At 48.7% G+C, this 23,684-nt stretch overlaps 9 protein-coding genes across 9 annotated transcripts; 4 read left to right on the top strand and 5 right to left on the bottom strand.

Annotated features, from left to right (window-relative positions):
- Positions 1 to 617: 617 nt before the first annotated feature.
- On the bottom strand, positions 618 to 1,024 carry ABOM_009658 (CVNH domain-containing protein; the record flags this gene model as incomplete). Its single annotated transcript, XM_022536786.1, has 2 exons — positions 618 to 814; positions 883 to 1,024. The coding sequence occupies 2 exons, from the start codon at positions 1,022 to 1,024 to the stop codon at positions 618 to 620; spliced, it is 339 nt and encodes a 112-aa protein (XP_022385571.1).
- A 2,047-nt stretch (positions 1,025 to 3,071) lies between these two features.
- ABOM_009657 (uncharacterized protein) lies at positions 3,072 to 3,515 on the top strand (the record flags this gene model as incomplete). Its single annotated transcript, XM_022536785.1, has 1 exon — positions 3,072 to 3,515. The coding sequence occupies one exon, from the start codon at positions 3,072 to 3,074 to the stop codon at positions 3,513 to 3,515; it is 444 nt and encodes a 147-aa protein (XP_022385570.1).
- Positions 3,516 to 4,983: 1,468 nt separating this feature from the next.
- Positions 4,984 to 6,661, top strand: ABOM_009656 (carboxypeptidase 2; the record flags this gene model as incomplete). Its single annotated transcript, XM_022536784.1, has 4 exons — positions 4,984 to 5,212; positions 5,270 to 5,538; positions 5,592 to 6,362; positions 6,434 to 6,661. The coding sequence occupies 4 exons, from the start codon at positions 4,984 to 4,986 to the stop codon at positions 6,659 to 6,661; spliced, it is 1,497 nt and encodes a 498-aa protein (XP_022385556.1).
- A 1,090-nt stretch (positions 6,662 to 7,751) lies between these two features.
- Positions 7,752 to 8,990, bottom strand: ABOM_009655 (uncharacterized protein; the record flags this gene model as incomplete). The annotated part of the gene is made up of 3 exons (XM_022536783.1): positions 7,752 to 8,492; positions 8,552 to 8,778; positions 8,831 to 8,990. 3 exons carry the CDS (start codon positions 8,988 to 8,990, stop codon positions 7,752 to 7,754), a joined length of 1,128 nt encoding a protein of 375 aa, XP_022385554.1.
- Positions 8,991 to 9,808: 818 nt separating this feature from the next.
- Positions 9,809 to 10,339, bottom strand: ABOM_009654 (uncharacterized protein; the record flags this gene model as incomplete). Its single annotated transcript, XM_022536782.1, has 1 exon — positions 9,809 to 10,339. The coding sequence occupies one exon, from the start codon at positions 10,337 to 10,339 to the stop codon at positions 9,809 to 9,811; it is 531 nt and encodes a 176-aa protein (XP_022385555.1).
- A 1,235-nt stretch (positions 10,340 to 11,574) lies between these two features.
- Positions 11,575 to 12,564, top strand: ABOM_009653 (uncharacterized protein; the record flags this gene model as incomplete). Its single annotated transcript, XM_022536781.1, has 4 exons — positions 11,575 to 11,716; positions 11,780 to 11,803; positions 11,857 to 12,078; positions 12,131 to 12,564. The coding sequence occupies 4 exons, from the start codon at positions 11,575 to 11,577 to the stop codon at positions 12,562 to 12,564; spliced, it is 822 nt and encodes a 273-aa protein (XP_022385552.1).
- A 3,281-nt stretch (positions 12,565 to 15,845) lies between these two features.
- ABOM_009652 (uncharacterized protein) lies at positions 15,846 to 16,979 on the top strand (the record flags this gene model as incomplete). Its single annotated transcript, XM_022536780.1, has 1 exon — positions 15,846 to 16,979. The coding sequence occupies one exon, from the start codon at positions 15,846 to 15,848 to the stop codon at positions 16,977 to 16,979; it is 1,134 nt and encodes a 377-aa protein (XP_022385553.1).
- A 70-nt stretch (positions 16,980 to 17,049) lies between these two features.
- Positions 17,050 to 18,518, bottom strand: ABOM_009651 (uncharacterized protein; the record flags this gene model as incomplete). The annotated part of the gene is made up of 4 exons (XM_022536779.1): positions 17,050 to 17,205; positions 17,249 to 17,720; positions 17,775 to 18,081; positions 18,131 to 18,518. 4 exons carry the CDS (start codon positions 18,516 to 18,518, stop codon positions 17,050 to 17,052), a joined length of 1,323 nt encoding a protein of 440 aa, XP_022385568.1.
- A 2,793-nt stretch (positions 18,519 to 21,311) lies between these two features.
- Positions 21,312 to 23,061, bottom strand: ABOM_009650 (cytochrome P450; the record flags this gene model as incomplete). The annotated part of the gene is made up of 4 exons (XM_022536778.1): positions 21,312 to 21,347; positions 21,405 to 22,644; positions 22,705 to 22,855; positions 22,923 to 23,061. The coding sequence occupies 4 exons, from the start codon at positions 23,059 to 23,061 to the stop codon at positions 21,312 to 21,314; spliced, it is 1,566 nt and encodes a 521-aa protein (XP_022385569.1).
- Between the last annotated feature and the right edge of the window lie 623 nt (positions 23,062 to 23,684).

Raw genomic sequence — 23,684 nt, 5'->3', positions numbered from 1 at the left:
CCTTCCTTGGAGACCCCGCGAATTGGCGTCGTCGCCTGTCGATCTGATAGATTGATAGCTTAATTATGAAGTCAGTCATGACTTGTACTTCTGACTGCGAGAGACCAGGGTTCTGTGGATTATGCTTATCCTCGGGTGACTCGGCACCCGAGCCCCTCTCGGAGCAAGATATATACTTTCTACCAGGTTGGCGCTACACTGTATCTACACTTCAACAAAGTCGTGACCAGTATATATTCTGCATGCCCTTGGCAGTGTAAGCTTTATAATTTTGTACAATGAAAAGGATACTTACTACAGTCTGTAGCGTTAAAGATCGTGCCCTTTTTTTTTTGGTTTAACTCTCAGGTTACCGTTCCTGCGCCTAGCCGCGGAGTAGACTATGTCCAATATCATGCGTGAAAAAAAAAAGAAGCCCAAAAGAATCTGCCTAAGCGTGACTACCCGTTATATTCATTCTAGTATGACTACTCCACAGTATGGACTATAAACAAAAACACCGAATAAGATTATGTCCAGCAGTCTCCAGCTAATCATATAACTAGTTTATTCCTCCATTACTGTCAACGGAAGAACACAGGTTAGCATGGCAGTATTACAGTCGGATTCATAAGGCTCTATAGCCAACTTACAATAAAGACAAGATTGCCACCCTGGTTCTCGATGTGTTGGGACAAGTTGATGCCCTGGCGCCCTCTTTCCCCCCCATCAACTTCTGGAAGATCTGCCTCTAACCAAACGCCATCGTCCCGGAATGACAGATCAATGTTTTGAGCGCTGTCTGTGAAATTGGCGCCATCCCGGCTGAAGAAACCTATATACATTGGGACGATTCTAGATTAGAGATGACCCTCACAGCTCCTCAAGATCTATAATCCTTACCATCACTATTACCGATGCCATCGTCAAGATTTAACTCCGCAGGAACATACTCGTCACCACCAACCCCAGCTCCGGCGAGAAGTACAGTGTAACCGTCACGGACTTCGATACGAATGTCCAGACACGATTCGTGGAAAGACATGGTGGCTTGCTTTTTGAAAATTTAGATCAGAAGAGAAAGATAAGATGCAGGAAGAAGGAAAGCAATTCCCACGGGACAACGAGATATAAATACCCTGGGGGCACATTGTAGGAGGGGTAATACTGTACACCAGACTTGGCTGCTTGGCTGCCAGTTCATCAAGGCCCCGCCATTCAGCTGCCCCGCCATGCTGCCGCTCCATATTTACTATCTGATAATCGGAAGGCCTCCTATGAGATCAGCCTAAACACAGCGACTGCCGATCACTGCCTTGAATCGTTGTGCTAAGAGTGGCACAAGTTCCCCACATGGTTGCGCACTCCAAGAGACAATGATATCCGATTCCAGGCCGCAAATGCCAGGTCCCCTCCATCCTAACATAGATCAGGGGACACGACTATGAGTCTTGGGAGTTGGGATTTTATCTAGAAGATTAGAAATCTTTCTCAGAACTGAGATATTTCTTTGGAGAAATATCTTTCGCTGTGCAGAAACAGAGTGTGCCCCGTAAGGCTGGACGCCGTGCGGGTAGCAGCTCCCGAAGTCAAAAGCGACCGTAAGGAGATGCTATGTCCAACAGTCGTGTTCGGGAAAAATGGTGTAGATCACCTCGCAATGGGAAAGGTCAACATTCCGCTATTATAACCATCCACCCTTGACCTATGTCGAGGTTTAAGGGGTCAACTTATAGGGACCTAGAAGCGACAGGGGATGTACTGTCCATCCATGCCCACTGAGACCTGTCAGGCCCCGACATGTCTAAAATGGATTTTGCAGACACGTCAATACAATTCCGTACCTTTGAAAGTCCATTTTCCGTCTCTCCACTGGGATGACCGCATCCAATCATTTCCCATCGCGGTCACGTGATGAATACACGGTGTGGTATACTTCATTAGTCTTGGAAGAGGTATTCGAGGGCTTGTCAGATTGCCAAAGTTGAGCTGCTCGCAGGTAGTATCGTGTGAGCCAACCACATGCTGTCTGCCAGCAGGTATAGGGCAGTATTGGCCCATGCAATGGCGCCGAGCTGATCGCCACCCATATCTGCAACAGCAACGGGGACGCATTTCCAGGTTCATGCCTGGAATGCCTGCTCTTTGTCGGTGGACACTGGAATGATCGTGTAGGGCTCCTGGTTTCAAACCAATGACTGTCAATTAGATCTGTCCTCCTTGCGGAATACCCAGGAAGTAAATGATCTGCGTATTAGAATGATGAAGGCGCTCTCCATCGGAGATGGCGATCGTATCTGCTTGTGGAGAAAGTGCCGCTCGTATCCTCTCTAGTCTAATCTTCGTGGCACACTTTGCGAGGCTCCTCTGGCCTCGGTCACATTCATTGAGCAGATGAAATAACTTGCTCAGCTTGAAAATTGCCCCGAACGTCCGCTCACTTATTCTTCAAATGTCCTTATGCGAGGTACCAGTAGGCAATGGTATTGTGACTTTCGTCTATACTCGCTGTAGTACGTAACTACGAGTCTATTAGTTCAGGCTGGGAATGGTGTTCGTCTCTACCCCAGAAGAATACTAGCCTTAGTCCATGAAAAACGATGCGTTTGGAGATTCTGTCTCTCCTTATGTCATGTCCAAGAAAGCGCAGACGATGTAACGGTGTGCAACCGTTTGGCCCCTGATATACAATATATATTAATTTCCTCGTGATATGCGAATGCATCAATACGAGTCTCTTCTCGTATACCATAATTAGGGGCAGCAGCACTGACCCACCCCTTCCCCATGGGAGAAGGTGCCATCCAATAATACCTATTCTTCAGTAAACTACCCCGTTTCCTGCACACAGTCGCCCAATCAAAATATCCTGAGACTCTGCGAGGTCCAGATAGGCATGTCCAATCCTCGTGTTTGCCACAGAGTCACCCACAAGGCTCTGCAGATCACTTCGTATGGCTGGAATGGCTGCTATTCTGGGAATTCATGACAGATGAGCCTCAACCTTATCTAACTGACTTTTGAACATATAAACTCTCCAAAGTCCCACCCTTTACCCTCCCAAGTACCCGTACATCCTCCCTCCCAGCAAAATGAAGCTCCTCAACACCATCACCCTCCTTTCCACAGCCTCTCTGGCCCTCGCCGAAGGCCTAGACACCAGAGAAGCGCACGAAGCCAGCCTAGCAGCGCGAGCAGCCACGGTCTGCGGCTCAGGATACGAGCTGAACAAAGCGGTTCCCCTCCCGAAAGGCACAGACCCCAAGCAGCGACTCGGCACACTCTACACCTATATCGGCAAGGATAAGGGCTGCGCCATCCTCGATAACAATGTCGGCAAAGCACAATATATGTACATAGGCGTGTGCGACACGAATGGGAAGCACTGCGACAAGGACTCCGGTTCATTCAGCCAGTATGCGGGGCCGATCTATATCAGCAACTTTGCCTGTGCCCCCTTGGTCGCGAAGATGGGTCAGAGCTCGAAGAGTCTCTATATCGACTATAAGGATGAGTACGCCTGGGCGTGTAATTAGGATCTGTTTGTCTATGGGCCCGTTGTGGGGTTTCGTCGGGAAGAGGACTCGGGGTTGGATTGGGGCTGCCTTTGCTATTTGTTTGGCAATACAGTGGGTTGTCATTTTGCAGAGTGTTTCCAGTCCACTGCTGGGTTGGGGGCTGGCATCGAGTTATTTGAACGGGTCCTGACGTTCCACTTCTTGCTGCTGGTGATCGCTAGTACTTGAAATACAGATGAGCAGTTTGCAGTCTTTTTTCTCTCCTTCCACGGCTGATTTGCAAAAGGCGTGGGGTGTATAAAGGCCAACACATCGAATATACAAAAAATACATAAGAGGAAGTGTAGCCAAACGCTGCCTCTTAGTTATAGCCCTTGAATTCATAGCTGCTCAACTATAGTTATATTCGTAGTACTTGCCTTGTATTATCCGTGCTTTGTGTAATCTTTATTTCTGTATACTAGAACCCTCTGATCGGCCCTGTGTACTAAACCGGAGCTATACATCCCACTGGACCACTCCCCCCCGGAAAATCCTTCCACGATCCGGAAGATGGGGTGGTCACCGAACGCAATTATCGCCCTCATTACATTACTGATCACCGGGCCGCCATCGATTGTTCTACTCTGGGTCCCATCTTCAAGGCTGCTAAGAGCCTGCTCCCTCTCGTCAATTGCCGTGTTTGTTCAGAAAGTCAACCACAGGGAAGATATGTTACCAAAGGCTAGCCTGCTTGATTAGATAGAGACCAGGTTGAAGCTGTTCTGCCATGGACGTCAGGGAGTGAATCTACCGGATATAATGAGCGGATTCTACAAGACGGTCTCGTTGGTTATCGCGCCGTACCAGGTTGAAACCCATAGTCCTTCTATGTCTTCGTCCTGCTTTCAAATGGAATGAAATAACTAGATTCGGTAGAAAGACCCATCGTCTGTCGAAGAGCCACTACAAAACTCTTCGCCTTTTATAGGCCGGCTGGTACTAGGCCATTAGCCCTCACTGCGCATAAAGTCATGATGGAGCGGACCCAAGGAGAGGGCAGTGTGCGATAGACGGAGCATAGGATTTATAGGGGCATTCCATCTCTTGTTTACATAGAACTACTATCTACTCCGGAGTATCAGCGGAGTTAGCCGGTAACTGGGGAGGTCAGAGCTTGGCTGCGAGGTGATAAGCGATTGTACGAATGTGACTGGCCATATCGGCAACTCAAGTTTCCACCGCCGCTCTTGGCACAACCCAGGTACGTCCAAAGGCAGCGGGGAAATCAAGAAATGAGGGGATGCGGAGGAAAGCCGTGGAGTTGCAGAGCGACTGATTGCCGACGGTGAGGTTGCTTTGCGACGGCTGCGACGGGCGCGGGAAAGTACATAAAGGATGAAGGATCTGCTCTGAAGCATTCTAGTCTGGTTCCGTCTGTCTCTCTTCTGCTACTTCACCGCTTGTCTCGCATGAAAAGGGTCTGTAGAAACAATTCCACTTCAAGATGAGAACCATTGCCTCCACCGGTCTCTCTCTCGGCCTTGCCTCTATGGCGAGTGCTGTTATGTATGGATACAACCACGTTCCCGTCGTGCCGGACACTGAGATAGTCGCCGGTGCTTTCGAGAACGTCAACAATGTTAAGCTCCTGTCCCCAGCTTTTGTTACACCCAATGCCCGGCTTCCTGGTTTTCCCAACGGCACTCAAGGGTCGTCCTCTCAAAATGACATGGGTAAGTGTACTACCATCGAGGATGCGCACTGGGTTATTGAGACTGACCCGTAATTAGAGGCATTTCTCGAGCAACTGGCCGATCGCAACGATTACATGACCTATCGCACTGCGAACTTCACCTCGGAGGAGGGCCGCTCTTTCCCCTACGTTCACCTCTCCGCCAGTCGCAGCAGCTCCCTCCGCCGCGATGGTTCCGCCTCTAAAGTGCGCGTGTGGATCCAGGGCGCCGTTCATGGTAACGAGCCCGCGGGCGACGAGGCCACACTTGCGCTCCTTGGCAAGTTCGACGAGGACCAGGAGTGGGCTGCCTCGATTCTTGACGAGGTGGAACTCGTCGTTCTGCGAGATATAATCCCGATGGTGTTTTCTACTTCCAGCGCACTCTAGCGACGAACTATGACCCCAATCGCGATCATATCAAGCTTGCTCGCCAACAGACGCGTGATATCAAACAGCTCATGAACAACTTCAATCCCCATGTTGTAGTCGATATGCACGAGTATGGTGCGCCGTCACGTTTTGGCGAGGGGCAGTACGTCCACGGGTCCGACGGTCTGTACTCGGCCGCCAAGAACCTCAATATCAATGAGCGGATCCGCAACCTCGCCGAGGAGCTCTTCGCGAAGAATATCGGTGAAGATATGGAAGCCGTTGGTCTGCGTGCCGAGCCATATGTGACCGGCTCTTCTGCTTCGGGTTCCGAATTCGTCGCCGACTTCGCCGAGGCGGGCACTGATGGCAAGATTGGTCGCAATGCTATGGGCCTCACCCAGGCCGTTGTCTTCCTGCTTGAGATGCGTGGCATTGCCATCGCCGACCAGGAGTTCCAGCGACGCACTGCCGCCGGCCTGACCATGCTGGGCAGTATTGTCCAGACTGCGGCCGATAATGCCGATCAGGTGTTCAAGACCGTCGAAGACGGCATCAAAGAGTTTATCGCGTCGGACGGCGATATTATCCTCACTGACTACAGCAAGACTGAGATTCGCCCCTTCACTATGGTCGACGTGAAGAATGGTAGCGTGGTCTACCCTCCCGTACGCTTCGCATCAACGACCCCCGCCGTCGCTAACCTCACTCGCTCCCGCCCTGAGGCCTACCTTATCCCCGTGGCCTGGGCCGACCTCGCCAAGCGCCTTGAAGTGCTGGTTTGGAAGTAGAAACACTGGACCAGCCGTTTGAGGGGACCGTCGAGGTGCTAACGATCACATCGGCCGAGGTAGACACCTCCTACTACGAGGGCGTAATTCGCGTGACGGCGACGACGGAAGCCAGTGAGCGCGAGCTAAGGCTGTCGAAAGGTAGCTTTCGCGTGAGCACAAGACAGAAAAATGCGGCGCTGGCGATGGTGGCACTAGAGCCGGAGAACATTGACTCCTATGTCTCGTTCAACATTGTGCCAGTGAAGAAGTCCGATGAGTACCCGATCTATCGAATAATGTCTTAGATATACATCACCCGTTGGATGGTGATATATGGTGGGAATTGTAAGGAGCGAAAGAGACGGCGTATACCTGCCAAAAGCAGCAGCTGGACAGAGTGTTATGCTTGTTGCTGGGCACCTTGAATGGACTCTATGAGGCCCTTGAACTGAGTTTTAGCTACTTGGAATAGGGAACGTGTGGGAGGTAGAAACTTCGAGACCAGCTCAAGATTATTATATGCGCTATCAATTCACTGTGTCTCAAACTGTATATATAGCTGTAGAAGACTGGTGTGAGCCTAAAACTTATTTATACAGCCTATAAGGTTATGGTTCCTTTCTGCTCAGGTAGCTGTCCTTGTACAGCTCTACAATCCTCTGCTATATTAGCAATTCGTCGTTCGCTCTGTTAAGATTTGTATCGTAGTGGTGTGGCTGGCGGGATGGACCGGAACTCGGGATAGCATCCTGTACTGTACTCTTGACACACGCCTCCTGTAGTATACTATTGCGTGCAACCACGGTAATATAGTATCTCTTGGGATACTTGTCTATGTGAGCGAGAGTGGTGTTTCAATTCTCCATTCCCTACGCCGAAAGACCCCCGTTTCTCCCGCTGCCGATCGAAGCCCCACACCCGGCTAGAATTGTTACAGGCGACCCAACCTTGTGCCGAGCTGCGACTGAAGCGTTCCAGTTGACCGATAGCAAGTTCGTATATTCAATGACGGAAATTGGGTAGAGATTCCCGTGGACCATTCTGGCCATTTTGCCACTGTGCCGCACCTGCCCACATGGAGTGTTGTATATGTATGATACTCAAGCACGGTCGACCATATACAAGGAGACTGTTTCACTCACATGGGCAACTTGAGATGAACACTGACACTATCTAGGACACGTCAGGCTGTACATACCAGGGCGCTTCCTCGTGTAAAGATGAAAGTAGTCGCTCTGCGCGTAGAGCCCGATTTCTTAAGACTCGCATCGTATCTCAGAAGCTAACCTCCAACTGAAGGGTAACGCGAAAGATTTGGTTTTATTTACATGGTTAGTAACGTAGTCAGATATTGGGAGGTATTGCTTCATGTTAGGACACACACTATCGAGGCCTTCATCGATCGTTAGGATAATCGACCGCTTGGCGAGTAAGAAGCATCGTGCAAGGATAAAATCTAGTTCCTCTGTAGAGAAAGAAGTGAAGCGCAGACAAGCAAAAGACATTGTCTACTTGCGTATCATAGTGAGCTAGAAACCGCAACATATCTTCAAAAACGATTTCATCACACCATCCACCCTGTTTATACACAGTCAGCATACCTCTGGAAATATCTACCCCGGTAAGTCCGGGGATATGATGTGGTTGTGATTGCTTTCCGCGGAGGATGTGACCTAGAACCCCAGTTCCACATTCAAGGTCTAGCACACTGCCTGATAGGGTATCTGCGATCTGCAGTATAATGGAGTTGTTTAATTGCAGAGTATCGTACCACGGAGCTTCCTGGTCATGCAACTCTGCCAATTGCCGTCTCTTGTCTGCGCTCTTTTCTGGGTAGTGGAGGTAGTAGTTAGTAATAAAGATATTCACAGCAGCCCTGTAGTCCCCAGGTAGATCTCGGTCCACATCCTTGTCTTCCAATAGCGATTCCGGGGGCAAGAAATGCACAGAGAGAGGGTCAACCTCGATAACATATGCCGTCCCGTCAGACCCAACCCGCAGATCAACATCGCAGCCCGTCCTGGTGGTATGCATTTGGCACGTCCGGAATGCTTCCACTGCCGTATTCTGGAGATGCCGATATACCTCGAGGGAGCTCTCTTCATCTACAAGCTCATAGGTAGTCCTAGAGTCGAACTTGGCATCAAAGGTTTAAACTGTTCCTTGCCAGGGAGTCTTTCCGTGTGCTTGATAACCTGGGGACTCAGAGGGATAGGAAGGTCGCCCATTGCAAGGACAGCTACAGCGTACTCTTCTCCATCGATAAATTCCTGAATAACAAGGTCGCTGCTATTTCTCCCGGCAGCCTCACACTCTCGCACATAGTCATCTGGATCGTCTACACCTAGTGCTATTGCTCTTCGTTTCCGGACAGCCCTCATCTTACCATGCAAGCGACTGATCGTGAATGCCAGTTCTTCTTCTGTGTGGCATATCAATTGCCGGCCTGACAAATAAAGGGAAGTTGGTAGTACGCGGCACGGCTGGGGTTCCAAGGCGTCTAGCTTCAACACAAAACTTGAACTTGGTCCGCTCTCTTTCGAAACTCTGGATGCCTGCAAATGGAAGATCCAGAGATTCCAGGTATTTAATTGCAGCCATACCGGCGAAGTTGTTGTCAAGCATGCCCCACATGAAGTTGATATAGAAATCAAAGCCTTCGGCGACAACGGCATCGATTTGAGCCTCTGAGGTGTACTTTTTGATAATCGATGCTCAAACGTGTGCTCAGCGACAAATAGGCCAGGATCAGACCACAATCCTTCCGTGTCCTCGACGCGACTTTCCGAAGCGTAGTGCAGAACACAGATCTTCATTATTGGTTGTTATTCGCAGTGTATGGTGGTCTCTTGATGTCCAGGAAAATATGAGAGAGCAAATGCGTGGCGTGAAAATATCCACTATCTGGCAAACGCGGGGGGCTTGAGAAGCAAACCTCTCCGTATTTTGATGTGGAAAAAAACAGAAGATAGACGCTCGCCAACCAAAGTAATAGAGGAGGAGCTTCTCAGGTTATATAACGACGGTATACGCAAGCTATACCCTAACTAATCATGGGTCAACAGGTAGTAAAATCACATTCCAGGGTACTGATTCGTCTCGAAATCGTTCCTCTTCGCAGTCGTCCAGATCTAGATATAGGAGTAGAGAGCAAAGTGGTTCATAGTCAGACTAGCATTCGACATTGGCGTTTTCGTTGACTCGAAGAGGTGCGTCCGAGGTTTTCATTGATTGGCAGATATTTCCTCATTATCAAATTGTTGGCTATGGAGAGCAGTGGATAAAATGAACCCTAACCCCTAGGCATACAGGCCCCATCCCCTCGCAATAGAGGCCAAGCAAAATCCCACACTCAACAACATCACGGCATACAAAAGGCTATTTCCTACATATGCAACTCTTGTCGAAGAGCCCACGCATCCACCAAAACTCCCGAAAGGAACCAAAACCCCCTACTCAAGCCCATACTGCTCCTTAGCATCCACAAAAGCCAAGTCCCCGAAACTAAAGCTCGCCAGTAACAGCGACGCATCCCCAACCTCAAAGAAAAACTTATCCATTCTCCGAACCTCCGGATCCGGCTTATTGCCCTCCTCATCATCGGTATCATCCAGATATACAACGAGTAATCCCCGATTGACCCAGTCTCGCGTCGTCACCACGATGAACGCCGTTGGATACCAGCCTAAGTCCCCCTTTGCCTCGCCGCCGGAGACGGGGCTGATTTCCTTGTCAAGGTTCACATGAGCCTGGACGACGTCCTTGAGGGTTTTACCGGCTAGGTTGTGGACTTTTGGGGTGCGAACAATCGGGTTAGGACTGTCTTCGAGCCATTCTTTGTTTAGGATGGACAGTAGCTTGGTTGTTTCCTCTGGTGAAAGGTCAATAAGTGTGTATAGGGCGAAGGTGGCCTGGTCCCAGCTGTAATCGCCGTAACCACAGAGAGCGGGGCAAGTGGGCGGGAGTGAAAGGTCGAGGGACATGGTCTTGGCTAGGGCGGAGTGGTTGTTTTGGTTGGGATAATATGTGACAGGTTTATTTTGCCAGGTCTCGACTCCAGACTGCCGTTGATACAGGTCGATGCTTTGGAGGTGGAAATGAAGATTTCCAACAGCTGACTTTCCGTAGCAGCAAATATATGCAGGGGTTGTAAGTTGAATTATGTCACCTTTAGGTAGAGGTCAGGCGGCAGCCATGCGGGCCAATAGGGCTGCTTTCCGATCGGGTCAACCCTAATTCTTCGTACTCGTCGGCAGTGAGGCTGGCGATGAGATCCCAGATTATCCTCAAATCCAATTGAATGGCCATGATCATACAGGGGTAATGATTGGCTAGTGTCCAAAGGCACTCTCTTCCGCTCTGACCTAATCCATAAGCATAGATACTAGTACCAAGGTTATAACATGAACCCTGCAAGGGCACAGCCTTGGTTTCCTTCTAGGGCTTATTGCTGACCCTCTTCTTTTCTCCACCTCCTTTTTTCTTCTTTTTGCTTTTGCCTTTTCTCTCGGCATCGATCGTTTGTCACTTTGGTATCATGGCCGACTAGCCTAATAGGGTAATTGCCGTGCCTTTCAATGTAACCCTCTCCTCACCGCTGAGCTACTTTGGACCCTCTCATACTGTCGCGTGGGGGGTGCCTGACGTGCGTATTACTTAAGAGAGACAGGTATATGGCGTATTTGATCATCCTACGATCTGCAGGTCCATACGCACCCAGATAAGACATCTAGCGGACTATTCGGGCGTCTGACTCAGCCAACAAACACTCTGGCCATCAAAGCACAGCCATGAAAGAAGCAATCACACTGTAAACACAGCAATGTGCACTCCAGGAAACAAAGATGCCCCTATTCAATACTACCATGGACATAGATGATCAGCATGTACTCCCGAACCTGCAATGCGGTCATCAATAGCTCAAGGCGCCCTGCAGCATGAATGTTACACCATTTCGCGCCTTCAAGTTAGCGCACATGCAGGACTGTCACTCTGTGACTCTGCTATCAGGTCAATACACAGCCGCGTGCAAGTGAGGATGAGTGAGCACGGGATCTTTTCCGCGGCTCTCTGAGCTGAGATGGAGGGCTAGTAGAAGAAAAGGAAAGACATAAATAGGCCGCCAGCTACCATCATAAACGAACCCAAAGCAGCAACACAAGGCTCGCAAATCCCACATTTCTAGAGAAGAATTTATCCCAATCGCAAAGACGGCATCATGAAGCCCTTCCTGCTATGGCTTGGTCTGTGTGCCCTTTCACTCGGCTCACCAGCCCCCGACACTCAGGCTCCAGACGCACAGGTGGCAGCTGCCACGGCGAAGATTCTGACCTTTGATTGCTCTGATGGACAGGTCGGCGGTATGCGGCCCAATTCTCGACTGATCTATGAGGAGCCAGAGCTGAGAGACTAACTGTACGTAGATACGTGCCTGAATATGTGCTACGGTATGATTCCCCGTTCGGATATAGGGAACAAAAACATAACCTTCTATTGCCAGGGGCAAAATGCAAGAAACTCGGCACTACGCTTACCTGGGACAAGCCCAATAGGTCGACCGAGGGTAAGCGTAGCCGTGGCGCGGGCTGTGGGTCTGGCAACCGATGCAGCAAAGCACCCTATGGCAAAGGGTACCAGTGTGACGAGTTTCCGTTCAAGTCTGTCAAGCAGGCAGACAAAGGCAACCAGGTGAACCGATGCGTCAAGAGCCACTACAACAGCCGTTAGTTCAGCCATACTTTCATTTTTACGAAACAGTGGTTAACACAGTCCAGGCCAAGGGGCTGTCCTGCAGAACTTCTACTATTCTCGTGGGGATTTCAAGAACAAAGGGTGCAAGGGGAAGGCGCCGTGCCAGTTCAAAATTGGCTTCAAAAGGTTTAGTAAGTACAAGTACTGCAAGAAGAAGCCAAACTGCAAGAACGACGGGAACGAATACACCAAGAAAGGACCAGCGAAGCGTGAGGAAGAGGTTGACACGAGTGGCTACTACCGTCTTGCCAGTGGTGAGATTATCTTTATTCCTGATGGAGCAAAGGTGGGAGATTTGGTCTATCAGGCTACCTTTTCTAATGCCACGATCGGCGTTGCGGGCATTGATGGCGTGGAAAGTCAGAGTGACGAGGCCGAGGGCGACGAGAGCTACGGTGACGACGCATTCGAGGTTCACGAAGATCAAATTGTTGAAGAGGTTGCGGATTATGAGTAGGTATTGCATGGTTTTCCATAGTCCGGCGGCTTCTCTGAGCTACATCATGGAAAGCATCAAGTTCGGTGCTAGTACATTAAACGTGCTAAGCGAGATATATAGATAGAAACAGTGATTGGAGTAGTAATCAACTATCACTTTGCAGTACTTTAACTTACTCTCCGAACTGGACTAACTAACCTACGTCTCATCTCGACTTTTTAGCTCAACACACGGTGCTAATTACCTACCAAGACATGTTTTCACAAACCAGAGCCGCGAGAGTCTATTCATTCAGCCAGCAGGGAAGATAATTGAGACGCAATATGGCCGGTACACTATTTTGAAGTAGAGCTGCTATGACATTTGCGATCAGCTATAAAATCTGTGAGATGTGAATATCACTTCATGCCCTCTGCAATGCCGAGGCAATTATTGTTATTGTAGCCCCTTCCTCAGCTGATCTCAAAGATACAGAAAATGACAAATGACCATGGTTGTGGTATAAGCCAGGATGAGCAATAAATGTCCACAATACCCAAGAGGTGCCAGCCTTTGCCGGACATTGTATTGTCGGACTTCCTCACAAGGAAATACTGCACGGGCATCACTTGGATGTGTGTCTAGGGTAACCTCACAAAGGGGATAACGAGGCGGCCAAATCACACATTGAAGTGCGGCCATATGGCAGGACAATGTTATGCAGCATATGAGGGTAACAGGAGGGAAGAGCAGGGTAGTCATTGCATGAATCTGCGAGTCGGAGTTGCTCTCGTGCAGGCTACGGCGGAATATATTACTCCGGCAAGGGTCCCAAGCGTGAAAAGTAGACAGAAGGCAACTGCAGAATCCCATAAGTCACAATTGAGCTGTACAAGTCGGGTGGACACGTTGTTAGGGTTGTTCCAGTTGTTCTGGGAGTTTCCCGTCACTAGACAGCTTCCGCTCTGCGACCTGAAGACATGAAACCGAATGACAGTGCATAGTTGGTCTTGCAAACCTGTTAGTCATTCGCATTGAAGCACCGACATATGCAACAGACTTACCAGCACACATCCAAAGATCATGTAAATGAGCGAACGTTGATAGTCGAAATCCCGTTGCTGCCGCCTTAAGCCATTCGCATGGCCACACAAGCCCGAAGGTGACCAGAGACAATGTAATTTAAAGTCTTAGGAACACGCCTGGCACTAGAGGTCTCCCTGATATCAAAGCAGGAATGATCATAGAACACCCGACACTCTGACGTAGAGGTACCCAAAGGCACACGAAACCAATGCATGTCAGAAGGGTCCTCGAGGCAGAGGGAATGGATTCCCTACTTGCCGCCCAGGGAGTGGCGATCATTTGGGTACAACCAGTCACCCGCCGTCGCCTCTGCCGGACGTGGCCTTCCAAGGAGGGCGGCACGCGTCCAAGCTGAAGCATCTCTTGCAGGGCTAGTACACGCTTTCCATGTGCTGGTAGGATGACTGATAATGTAACATCCTCAATTTCGTTGATCGTAGAAAACCCCCCCACTTGGACCGCTAACTGGCGGCGCATAACAAACCCAGAGCCAGTTGCTATACTTGAGCCCAATTCATTTCTTCTAGGAAAAATGACTTCCCGGCAAAACACCAGATCTTGGTGGAGCGGATCTCCGAGGGGTAGGTTATAAAAGTCTTGATGTGCACACACTAGTCCAACAGTATCATCTTTCAGTAAATGGGGAAGTGCGACACGCAGGAAGTTTGCCGCAGGAAAAAAGTCACAGTCGAATCCGACGATGAATTCGGGTGGCTGTTTCATCTTCCCATAGATGTCAAAGAGGGCGTAGTCTAGGTTTCCTGCTTTAGCAACGACCTTTTGGGTCGGCATAAACCCTCTGGTGTAGTAGAGGAGATATGGCCACGTACAGCGTAGCTCCTCCACCCCCTGTCGCAACTGGATTGAATTTCCATCATCCAGGACGAGAGCCCGAAATGAGGACTAGGGGTAGTCGATGACACAAATAGCGCGTATAGTATCTAGAACTATATCCAGTGGCTCCCGACAACACAGCAGCAAAATGTCTACGGAAGGCAACGCACTTTGCTTTGCTAAGTGAAGTTGTTCTGTTGTCTTGCCAGGATTTCGAGGGAGCTCCGTGTCGAGAGACTGGTCTATAGCCAGGACAAATTTAAGGTTTTGTAAGACAATCACGGCACCGATGGAATAAGAGGCATACACGAATAAAGGAATTCAAATATTAAGATCAGCCACATCCAACAGTTCGTCTGAGCTGCAAATATCACATGACAAGCGAGCGGCCATACAGACTATGAGAAAGAACAATCCTGCTAGACGTACTTGGCCAGTACTCTTCTGGGCGAAGCGCGTGAATGCTGTCTCCATGGGCACGGATTATTCATAAATATTTTGCCACGTCCGAAATTCATAATCAGAGTAAACCAGGACTTGGAGAGCGAGATGTTGTACTGGGTTGGTCGGCGTCAGTAGAAATAGTCACAGACACGATCATAGTATGGAAGGAAACGAAAGGGTGAACATGCAGTCCATGAGCTTGCAGCCTTAGTGCAAAATATATATCGCAACTATGTATGAGTCCCCAACCATTCAAGATCTACTCCGGATGCATATAGTTTGGTGGGACGTGAGTTCGTATCTCGCGACGGATAGTACGGCGGATATTTTCTTTAGATACTATAGTCCTTAAACTTGGGGCTTATTAGGGCTACCTTTAGATGCTGTAAATGGTCTTGCCCGCTGCTTGAGCTCACACAATATCAGTATGGGTATCACTGAAACCAGGATTATTTTGGCAAAGCTGGCTGTTTCCTGCTTTAAACCAGACTCTAATGGGCTTGACGAAATTAGCAGCCTGCTCTCGGATACTGAAGTGAGTAAGGACCATTTCTGATCTCCATGCGTAACTAGGGCATGCACAACCATAGATAAACCAAGGTATATTGCTTCGGCCACTCGTTGCCTACATCTCCTAGTAGTCTTACTTGTTACTAGTCGTCGGAAGCCTCGTGACCTCAGGGCTAAGGTCGTCTTAACCCGATCAGGCAATCAATCTCTCATTGGCTGAGCGGGATACGGCTTATCCAAAATCGGCAGTGAGTCTCTCATTGGTTCAATCGAGCTTCATGGCTCATGTTACTACCACATTGGAAGCATATGCCCAACCCCCAGGGAAGATATAAATGGCGCCGTCTCTGCTGCGATAAAGGAGACCCTAGTCGACAGTGCAAGTGTCTTTGTTTCCCTTGTTCCCATAGATAACCTGCCTCTCACCTTTCAAAGACATACGCAAAATGGCTACTACAACTTATTCCAAATTCAACAAGAAGACCGAAGCCCTCGAGGTCGCAGAGGCATTTGCTTCTAGGATCCGTGGCAAGACTATTATAGTGACAGGTGTCAATCGCGGTGGGATCGGGTTCTCGACGGCCCAAGCGTTCGTAAGTTACCACGCCTGTGTGTCATACACGTCGCCCATATTGACTGACCAGGCCTCTCAATCGCCCTCCCTTCTCATTATCACCGGTCGCAACCCCAGCAAAATCCAGGACTCTATCAGCGCCCTCAGAGCTGAGTTCCCTGCTGTGAACTATCGTGGCCTCTGCGTGGACCTCTCCAATCAGCAATCGGTTCGGAATGCAGCTACCGAGGTCCTGAACTGGGCTGACGTGCCCATGATCAACATTGTTGTCAACAGTGCCGGAATAATGGGCATACAGGAACGCACATTAAGCAAGGATGGCATCGAGCTGCACTTTGCAACCAACCACCTGGGACACTGGCTCCTCGCCTGTCTGATCATGCCAAAGCTGATCAAAGCTGCCGAGAGCAACCCCATTGGCGCCACACGGATCGTCAACGTAAGCTCTGCTTCGCCTCAGGTGTCCGGTGTGCGTTGGAGTGACATAAACTTCGACACAAAGAACAAAGACCTGCCAAAGGAAGAACAGCCTGACTATCAGTGGTTCGCGATGTGTGGATGCCGGGACATTGAAGAAGCCTCGTATGTTCCTCTCGATGGCTACAACCGTAGCAAGGTTGCAAATGTGCTTTTCGGAATCGCTGCAAACAAGCGGCTGTTCGAGAAGTACGGAATCTTGACCCTGTCCTTACACCCGGGAGTCATAGAGACTGAGCTGGGCCGGGACATGTCGCCGGAAGATCTGGAAGCATTTGCTGACTTGAGAAAGAGCATCTTCAAACCAAAGACGTTGGGCGCGGGAGCTTCTACTAGCTTGGTCGCCGCGTTGGACCCGAAGCTGGCTCACGGTGTCGGAAAAGAGAAAGACGGGAGTGAAAATTGGGGATCGTACCTGGATAATTGCCAGATTAGTGGTAACGCTCACCCTCTTGCAGTGTCTAGTCAGGAGGCTGAGAAGCTCTGGGATGTCTCTGAGCAATTGGTCGGACAGACTTTCACATGGTGAGTAGTCCCTTGGGCGCGACCTCAATTAATTTGGAAAAAGCCAAGTGGGATTGTAGGCTCAGATTAAATACTCAATGTCTAATGGCTGCGCTGCACTTGATTCCATAGCGTAAGGCCAGGTTGGTCATGTAGAGCATGTATCCACGGAAATTCCCCAAGATACTCTCGAAGCTCGCTCCAGCTGCGAATTCCTTGCTTTTGAGCCAGTAGGTGTATTTCAGACGTAACTAAATCATTGTTTAGATCCTTTGAACACCAAATGCCACCAACAGTAATGAGCCAAAGAATCATGCTATCCGCGACCTCGCAGCGGTCACTGGTTAGGAAATTCTGGAAACGTAGAGACAGTATGTTAAACTCAATGATTCGCTTCTGTCCGATTTGGAAAAATGTAGCCATAGTAAACATGAGCAGTCCAAGGTGGCACGCAGTTTGAGTGTCGACTCGGACGGAGTCCTGCATTGGAATAAACCGCAGTAGGCGATAGCAAATTGAAACAAATGTCTCTTCGAATCCCAAAAGATCAAGGATTGGCTGGCGTGGAGCACAGTTCAGTAGATAAGAGAGGTTCATGATGTCTGAAAGTATGGCATGAAGATATGGATGCAAATCATTCCAGGGTGTGACTGGAGCACCATGGAGACGGTGTCCACTCGAGGCAAGCTTCGTCCACACTTCAGCCATATGGTCTCGGAAGAACATTGTCGGTCTTCCGCACTGTAAAGAGAGCATTATATCTGCTCTTCAATCACAAAAGTTAGCCAAACGCCGAACACCTTTTCACGGCTCCACCTACTTGCACACTTTCAGGACGAGGGTGAGGTTCCCATCGAGGTCACTGAGGCCTCCACGCAGCTCCACCATCTTTCGCAGCCCCTTGGCATGCACTTCAGCAGCAGAACCTTGACCTCTGATTTGCTCTTGCGTGATGAGAGATATAACCAGTCCCATAGTGGAATCTGAGAGAGCATCGCAGCTTGCGAGCCTCCTTTGGATCTGGGTGAGTGACTGGGACAAGTGGTACAAAGCTTTGGTGTTACTGGTGCCATTTCCTAGGTATATTTCGTTGCATGCCTGCATCAGACTGATATTACAATAATAGGCTAGGGTTAGGTTAGCGTTATATTAAACCATACGAGTATCCGATCTTACCGGCCTCGTCGGTGAACAGAACCCGGAGCCATAGAAGCTTAACTTCACATAATGAAAAGCCAAGGCTGATGGGATATAGCCGTTCAGTAGTCAGGTCGAAGATTGGAACGCCGGTGTCAGCTTTAATGTGGTCATGTCGAGCGTCCAGACCCTCACATTGATTGATAATAGTTAGGGACCATGGGTTGACTTCGACCGGGGGAAGCGAGCTCGTGAGGATGGTATCGCCGAATTTCCTGTCGACTGGACCCAGATCCACGCTTTTATTACCGTCACAGGGCCCGCCATAAAGGCCCGGAACATCAACAGGTTTTGGCTGATGCAAATTCATTAATAGCTCTTTTCTTGAGGCTCGGTGAACCTTTTTCCCAGCATTTTTACCCTTCATGACGTGACGGCGCATCAGTTTCCGTGACACCCTGTCAGGTTGGAGTCCATCTATGAAGCAAAATGCCTTGTCCATCTCAGATTCTCTGCCTGGCGTATTAGATGCAGGTCGTCCATACAATATGAATCGGTAAAATGATAAGATGTTAAGAAGGGTAGGACTGGGGAGCAGGACGGAGTCTGACGGCATGCAAATGCCATGCCAAGAAGTGGCTGAATTGGACGTGGGGCACAGCGCTACTCTACTCTACCATAATTGGATATTCAATGAGCCTGTGGTATGCCTTATTCCACATCGTGTACTCCGTAAGAGTCGCCATGCCCGCTAGTACCGGGTCATTCTCACCTAGATTACGGCGGACTAAATCCAAGTTCCGGACAATGTAACATATTACCAACTTTACCACTACGTCGTACCAACACTCAATTTCTTGGCCAATTAGATCTATTCATAGGGTTCCAGTATCGGTATCAGTCAATTATGTTCTTTCTACGAACGATAACAGTCAGGTGGATTATCGACTAGTTCGATTCTGAGATATATATCTTTCGCCGTGGACGACTAGGTATATCTCCAGCCGATTCTGAATAAATTTGGTTGATAATAGTGGCTGTTCGCCGAGTACAACTAGCTCTGTTGAATGCAAACAGTCAAGCCCATTTACTTTACTTTTACTCTGCAGGCATGTTTTTTTTCTTTTTCTTTTTCTTTTTTTTTAAAAAAAAAAAGAAAACAAAAGAGCCCAAGAACAAGGAAGCTCAAGGCAACTTCACGATATTGAAGGCTTCAGACCATCATTTAGATTCGATGCACTATCTTATAGATCCATTTCAGACATCATCTACAGTATATAACCATCCTCGAGCACGGAAGTTGAATTTTCAAGCTCACCTATAGCAGCACTTTAAGGCATTTGGTCACTGCCCGCGATAGCAGGTTCCATGAGGGGTTATGTCAAGACTTACCACCTGTTACAAGCAGTCATTGTGAACTTTGGGCAACCATTCAGAGCCGTGTAGCAAGAGCAACAGTCGTAAGGAAGCTCTTAGGTGGTACCCAAAATATATGCCATACACCTTTCACAGTATATTCACTTATGGAACAGTAATAAAGCGATGACTGGAAAATGCTGTTCAGCTACGCGAAGACTTTTATAACGCATAGGCCGACTTGCGTTCAAATGGCTCAACCCCCCTAATCCCGCTAGGATGGCAAGATCTACATTGCTAAGAGGTGGATCATGCAGGAGAATTGATGTCGGATCCTGCATATGTACGTGTTGGCACAAGATGCCTTGATGCACCTGCATAACATAAAGTGAGCATAATGGGGCTGTACCGTACCACATGCCAGTCAAATACCCCTTGTATGTCTGTAAAACGCGGGCATCCCTTGACTTTGGTTCCTCTGCTCGCAATGACACACCCTTTCAAAATTCTCAACATGTAACTTTAGGTTACCCCGTTCCTCTCCCCCTTGCCTCGGGAAACACTTTCGAGTATTGTTCCCTTGTTGACCCTGGGCGCCCAATCGACTTTTCTCCGAATCTAGAGACTAGACCTATCCTGTGTGTGCAAGGTGTAGGTTGGAAATCCGTGTATCTTGCCAGACCACCCACCAATTGGTCCTTTTCCACGATACACTAGACTGTATACACCATCCCAAGGCCCTTGCATGTGTCCAAAATACTCCTGTCCCACCCTGAACTCACTCTGTGTATGCTTCTCCAGATAACAATGCCAAATCACAATTTTTCCAATGGTAGTAAGTGCTAGCTTGCCCTAAGTCTAGGCTCTTGGGTTATATAGGGTATAACTTAATAAGTAACACTGAAATAGATGCTTAGGAATGGTCGTAGTACCATAGAATGGAAGGCGTGGCTCACACTATGTGCAGTGCTATGAGATTATATTTTAGCCTATCATAGATCATGCTAAATGATGATGGGGTGTACTCTACACACACGGTCAAAGACAATTTATGCCCAATATATGCACATTAAACCAACTAAACCAACTGCTCCCAACCGTAGACATTGCAGCATTGCAAAAAGTCAGTATGATGGGATTGTTGTCCGGTGCTTATGTTTTACATGCGAGCTATATATATGACTTACCGGTACCTACCGTACCATATCTGTCCTGCACTTCACTTCCATCTGGGTTGACCTGACCGGCCGTGGAGCATAATCAAAACCTGGAATATAATACTGTAAAAGGAACCCCAAAGACTATGGTTGCTTTAAATATTTGCCATGATAAAAAGAGCCAGTATAGATTATATAGTAAACCTGGTCGTTCAGAAAGCTAAGATAACTGACATAAGAGACCGAAATACAGATGGTAGAAGTACAAACTCTCCTGTAATAATCTTTATTCTTAAATGTAGCAGAAAAGGCCCCCAAAGGAGGGGCTACAGGCGGACTTATATCCACAACCCCAGATTTAATTAGCTACTTCTAGTTTTGAGTAAACTGTTAGAAGACTAGGTCCACCACACCTGGAGGCATAGCCGGATAATAAGAAAAAAAAAATGCTCACCGCAGAGCCTTCACTATCCTAATGATTCCAAATCTAGAAGAGGATCATGATTGAAGGCCTCGGTTATCTCCTTGCACTGTGACAAACAAACAGAAAAAGTACCAAATTTTGCAATACACTGCTCTAATGATCGACGAAGAATGAATTATGCCCGTTGCTACCTGACCAATCTCACCAACCCCTCGAATAGTAAGAGAACACTCAATTTAAGTCGACTATATTCTTAGCCTTCTAACAGAGAGCCATTCAAATTCTAAGTTCGGCGACGGAAGGTTAGATGGCAGTCATCCTCAAGTTGAAGTTAGCATTAAACCAACGAACAAGCACACACAACTTCCACCCATACCTTTGGAAATATTGTAGCAAAAACCTTTATATCCTCCGACTCCGGCGTAGTATGGTGTTCCCAGTCCAGCGCTAGGCTCGCCTTCCCGATCATGGCCATCAGATTCATCTGGGCATAGGTCTGCCCCAAACAATAGTGTGGTCCTGTTCCAAACACCAGGAAGTTCTTCGGATGCTGTTCAGCTGTCCCAGTGATCCACCTATCCGGATCGAATGAATCGGGATTCGGGTAGACTTCGGGGTCGTGAGTGGCAGGCCAAACGGACGGGAGGACCATCGATCCCTTTCCCACCGTGTAATTCTCGGTAATTGGGAAGTCCTTCTTCGCGATGTATGGGACCAAGATCACCGGTGGGCGGTAGCGCAGGGTCTCCCGGACTACTGCGCGCGTATATGGTAGCCTCTCGAACAGGTCCATGGACAACCGCCCTTCACGATCGCGATTACGGGCATTTAAATTCTCTTCACGGAGTCGGTTTAAGATCTCTGGGCGGTCGGCCATCAGCTGGAAGAGCCAGGTAGCGGCAGCACTGTTGGCATCTTGCGATGCAAACAAGAGGGTAAAGATAGTTTGTGCAATCTCGTAGTCCGTGAATTCACGAAGCAACTGCGCCGGCTTCTCACATCGAACCCCTGCTGCCATGTCCCTCCTGTATGCTGCCGAGTCTTGTTGGGCTTTAATCCAGGCATCCATCACACAGGTGATCTTACCACCCTCCGCTATGTGTAATTTGCTTTTGGCAGCACATTGGGTAAATTCTCGAAGGACCAAGTCAGCCGCCTTTTTACCGTACCAGCCCTTGGTGAATGGAAGGATAACCGGGAAGTTGACCAATTCAAGAGCAGCAGTGATGAGATAGTAGTTGTGCGCGATCTTGTCTAGTGCACTTTCGGAGATATAATGCCCCACAAATGTGCGACAGGATACCGTACACATGAGCTTGCGGAATTCAGGCATCCAAGGCAGTGGTCTGTACTTGTTAGCCGCCGACCGTGCGAGAAACCGCTCAAAGTACGCATCAAATACCGCTTCTTGAAGCGGGAGATAGCTAGCCAGGGTAGAGCGTGTGAAGAGGAGATTCAAGCCTTTCCGAAACTCAACATGGTCTTTGCCGTCTAAGAATACCCAGTTGTCTTTCCCTAGCAGCTTGTGTGCGGAGTCGACCACACAAGGCTTCACGAAGAAAGGGGAGTTGAAGATCTTGACCGACATGTCGCGTGTCGAAGCGATGACAACAAACCTATGACAGTCAATCAGCTACCGCTTCCATTTTCTCTATGACAGCTCGACGATTGCTTACTTGTGAAAGATGGACACGCAACTCAACTCCCCGCTCCTCCACTTGGCCATATATCCCTCAAATCTTGGATCCATTGACTCCAGAAACGGTCCCGTGAAGGGGACCTTCCATGATGGGCCAGGAATTGAACCCTTCTGCCGGATGTATTTCACTACATATGAGAAGGTCCCATTATCAGCCACTGGCCTAACCTTCACTGGTACATGTACAGAACTTACGCTGATCATAAGCAACAGCCGCAATAAGAAGCGTGAATAGGACCTTCCAAATTGCGACACCGCTGCCCACTGACCCGATGAGTCCAGGAAGCTGGAATGCTGGAATGGTAGGCAATCCACTGCTAGAAGAAAACTCCATGGTTTGGGGGTTCCAATGTGGGAGACAAAGTAGGGTTGGAGTAAATGAACTCGAAAAATAGTAGAGGGATGTAAATTTGGCACTGAGTAGGAGAACTTGACGCCGAACAGGGAGTGATAAGATGCTATTCCACAGCATGCCCACGTTCCAGTACCTCTCTCTTTCTATTTAACTGCCATCACCTTAAATACGAGAAGTTTGACTGGTTACCTGGTATTTTTCTAAATTGTCTCGGGGGCGAGACGACCCCTTGGTCAATGGTGCTATCTCAGGTCCTGGCGTCAGACCAGTAATAGACCGAGTGAAATTACCGCTCCTGCCCGCAGATCAACTCGTATTCCGTACCAGCTGTGCTAGCGGCCAACCCGTATAGACTTGGTGTAATTTATACATTGTTTTACCTTTCTCTATCGTATCATTGGATCGTTGGCTGTGTGTATATTATTTCCATCTGAATCTATGGCAGTCAAGGGCAGGCAAATCCTTAGCCACACCGAACCTTCTTGGGATAGAATTCCTTGGCATTATGCTGGACTCATCTCAAAAATAATACTATCATCGAGACGAGATCTCTGACTGGGATTGCAGAAGGCGAGTATGGGAGAGGACATTTCATGGATCTG

This window comes from Aspergillus bombycis, assembly GCF_001792695.1.
Source record: "Aspergillus bombycis strain NRRL26010 chromosome Unknown contig00102, whole genome shotgun sequence".
In the NCBI taxonomy this organism is placed as follows: Eukaryota; Fungi; Ascomycota; class Eurotiomycetes; order Eurotiales; family Aspergillaceae; genus Aspergillus; species Aspergillus bombycis.
This window is presented reverse-complemented; position numbering and strand designations above follow the sequence as displayed.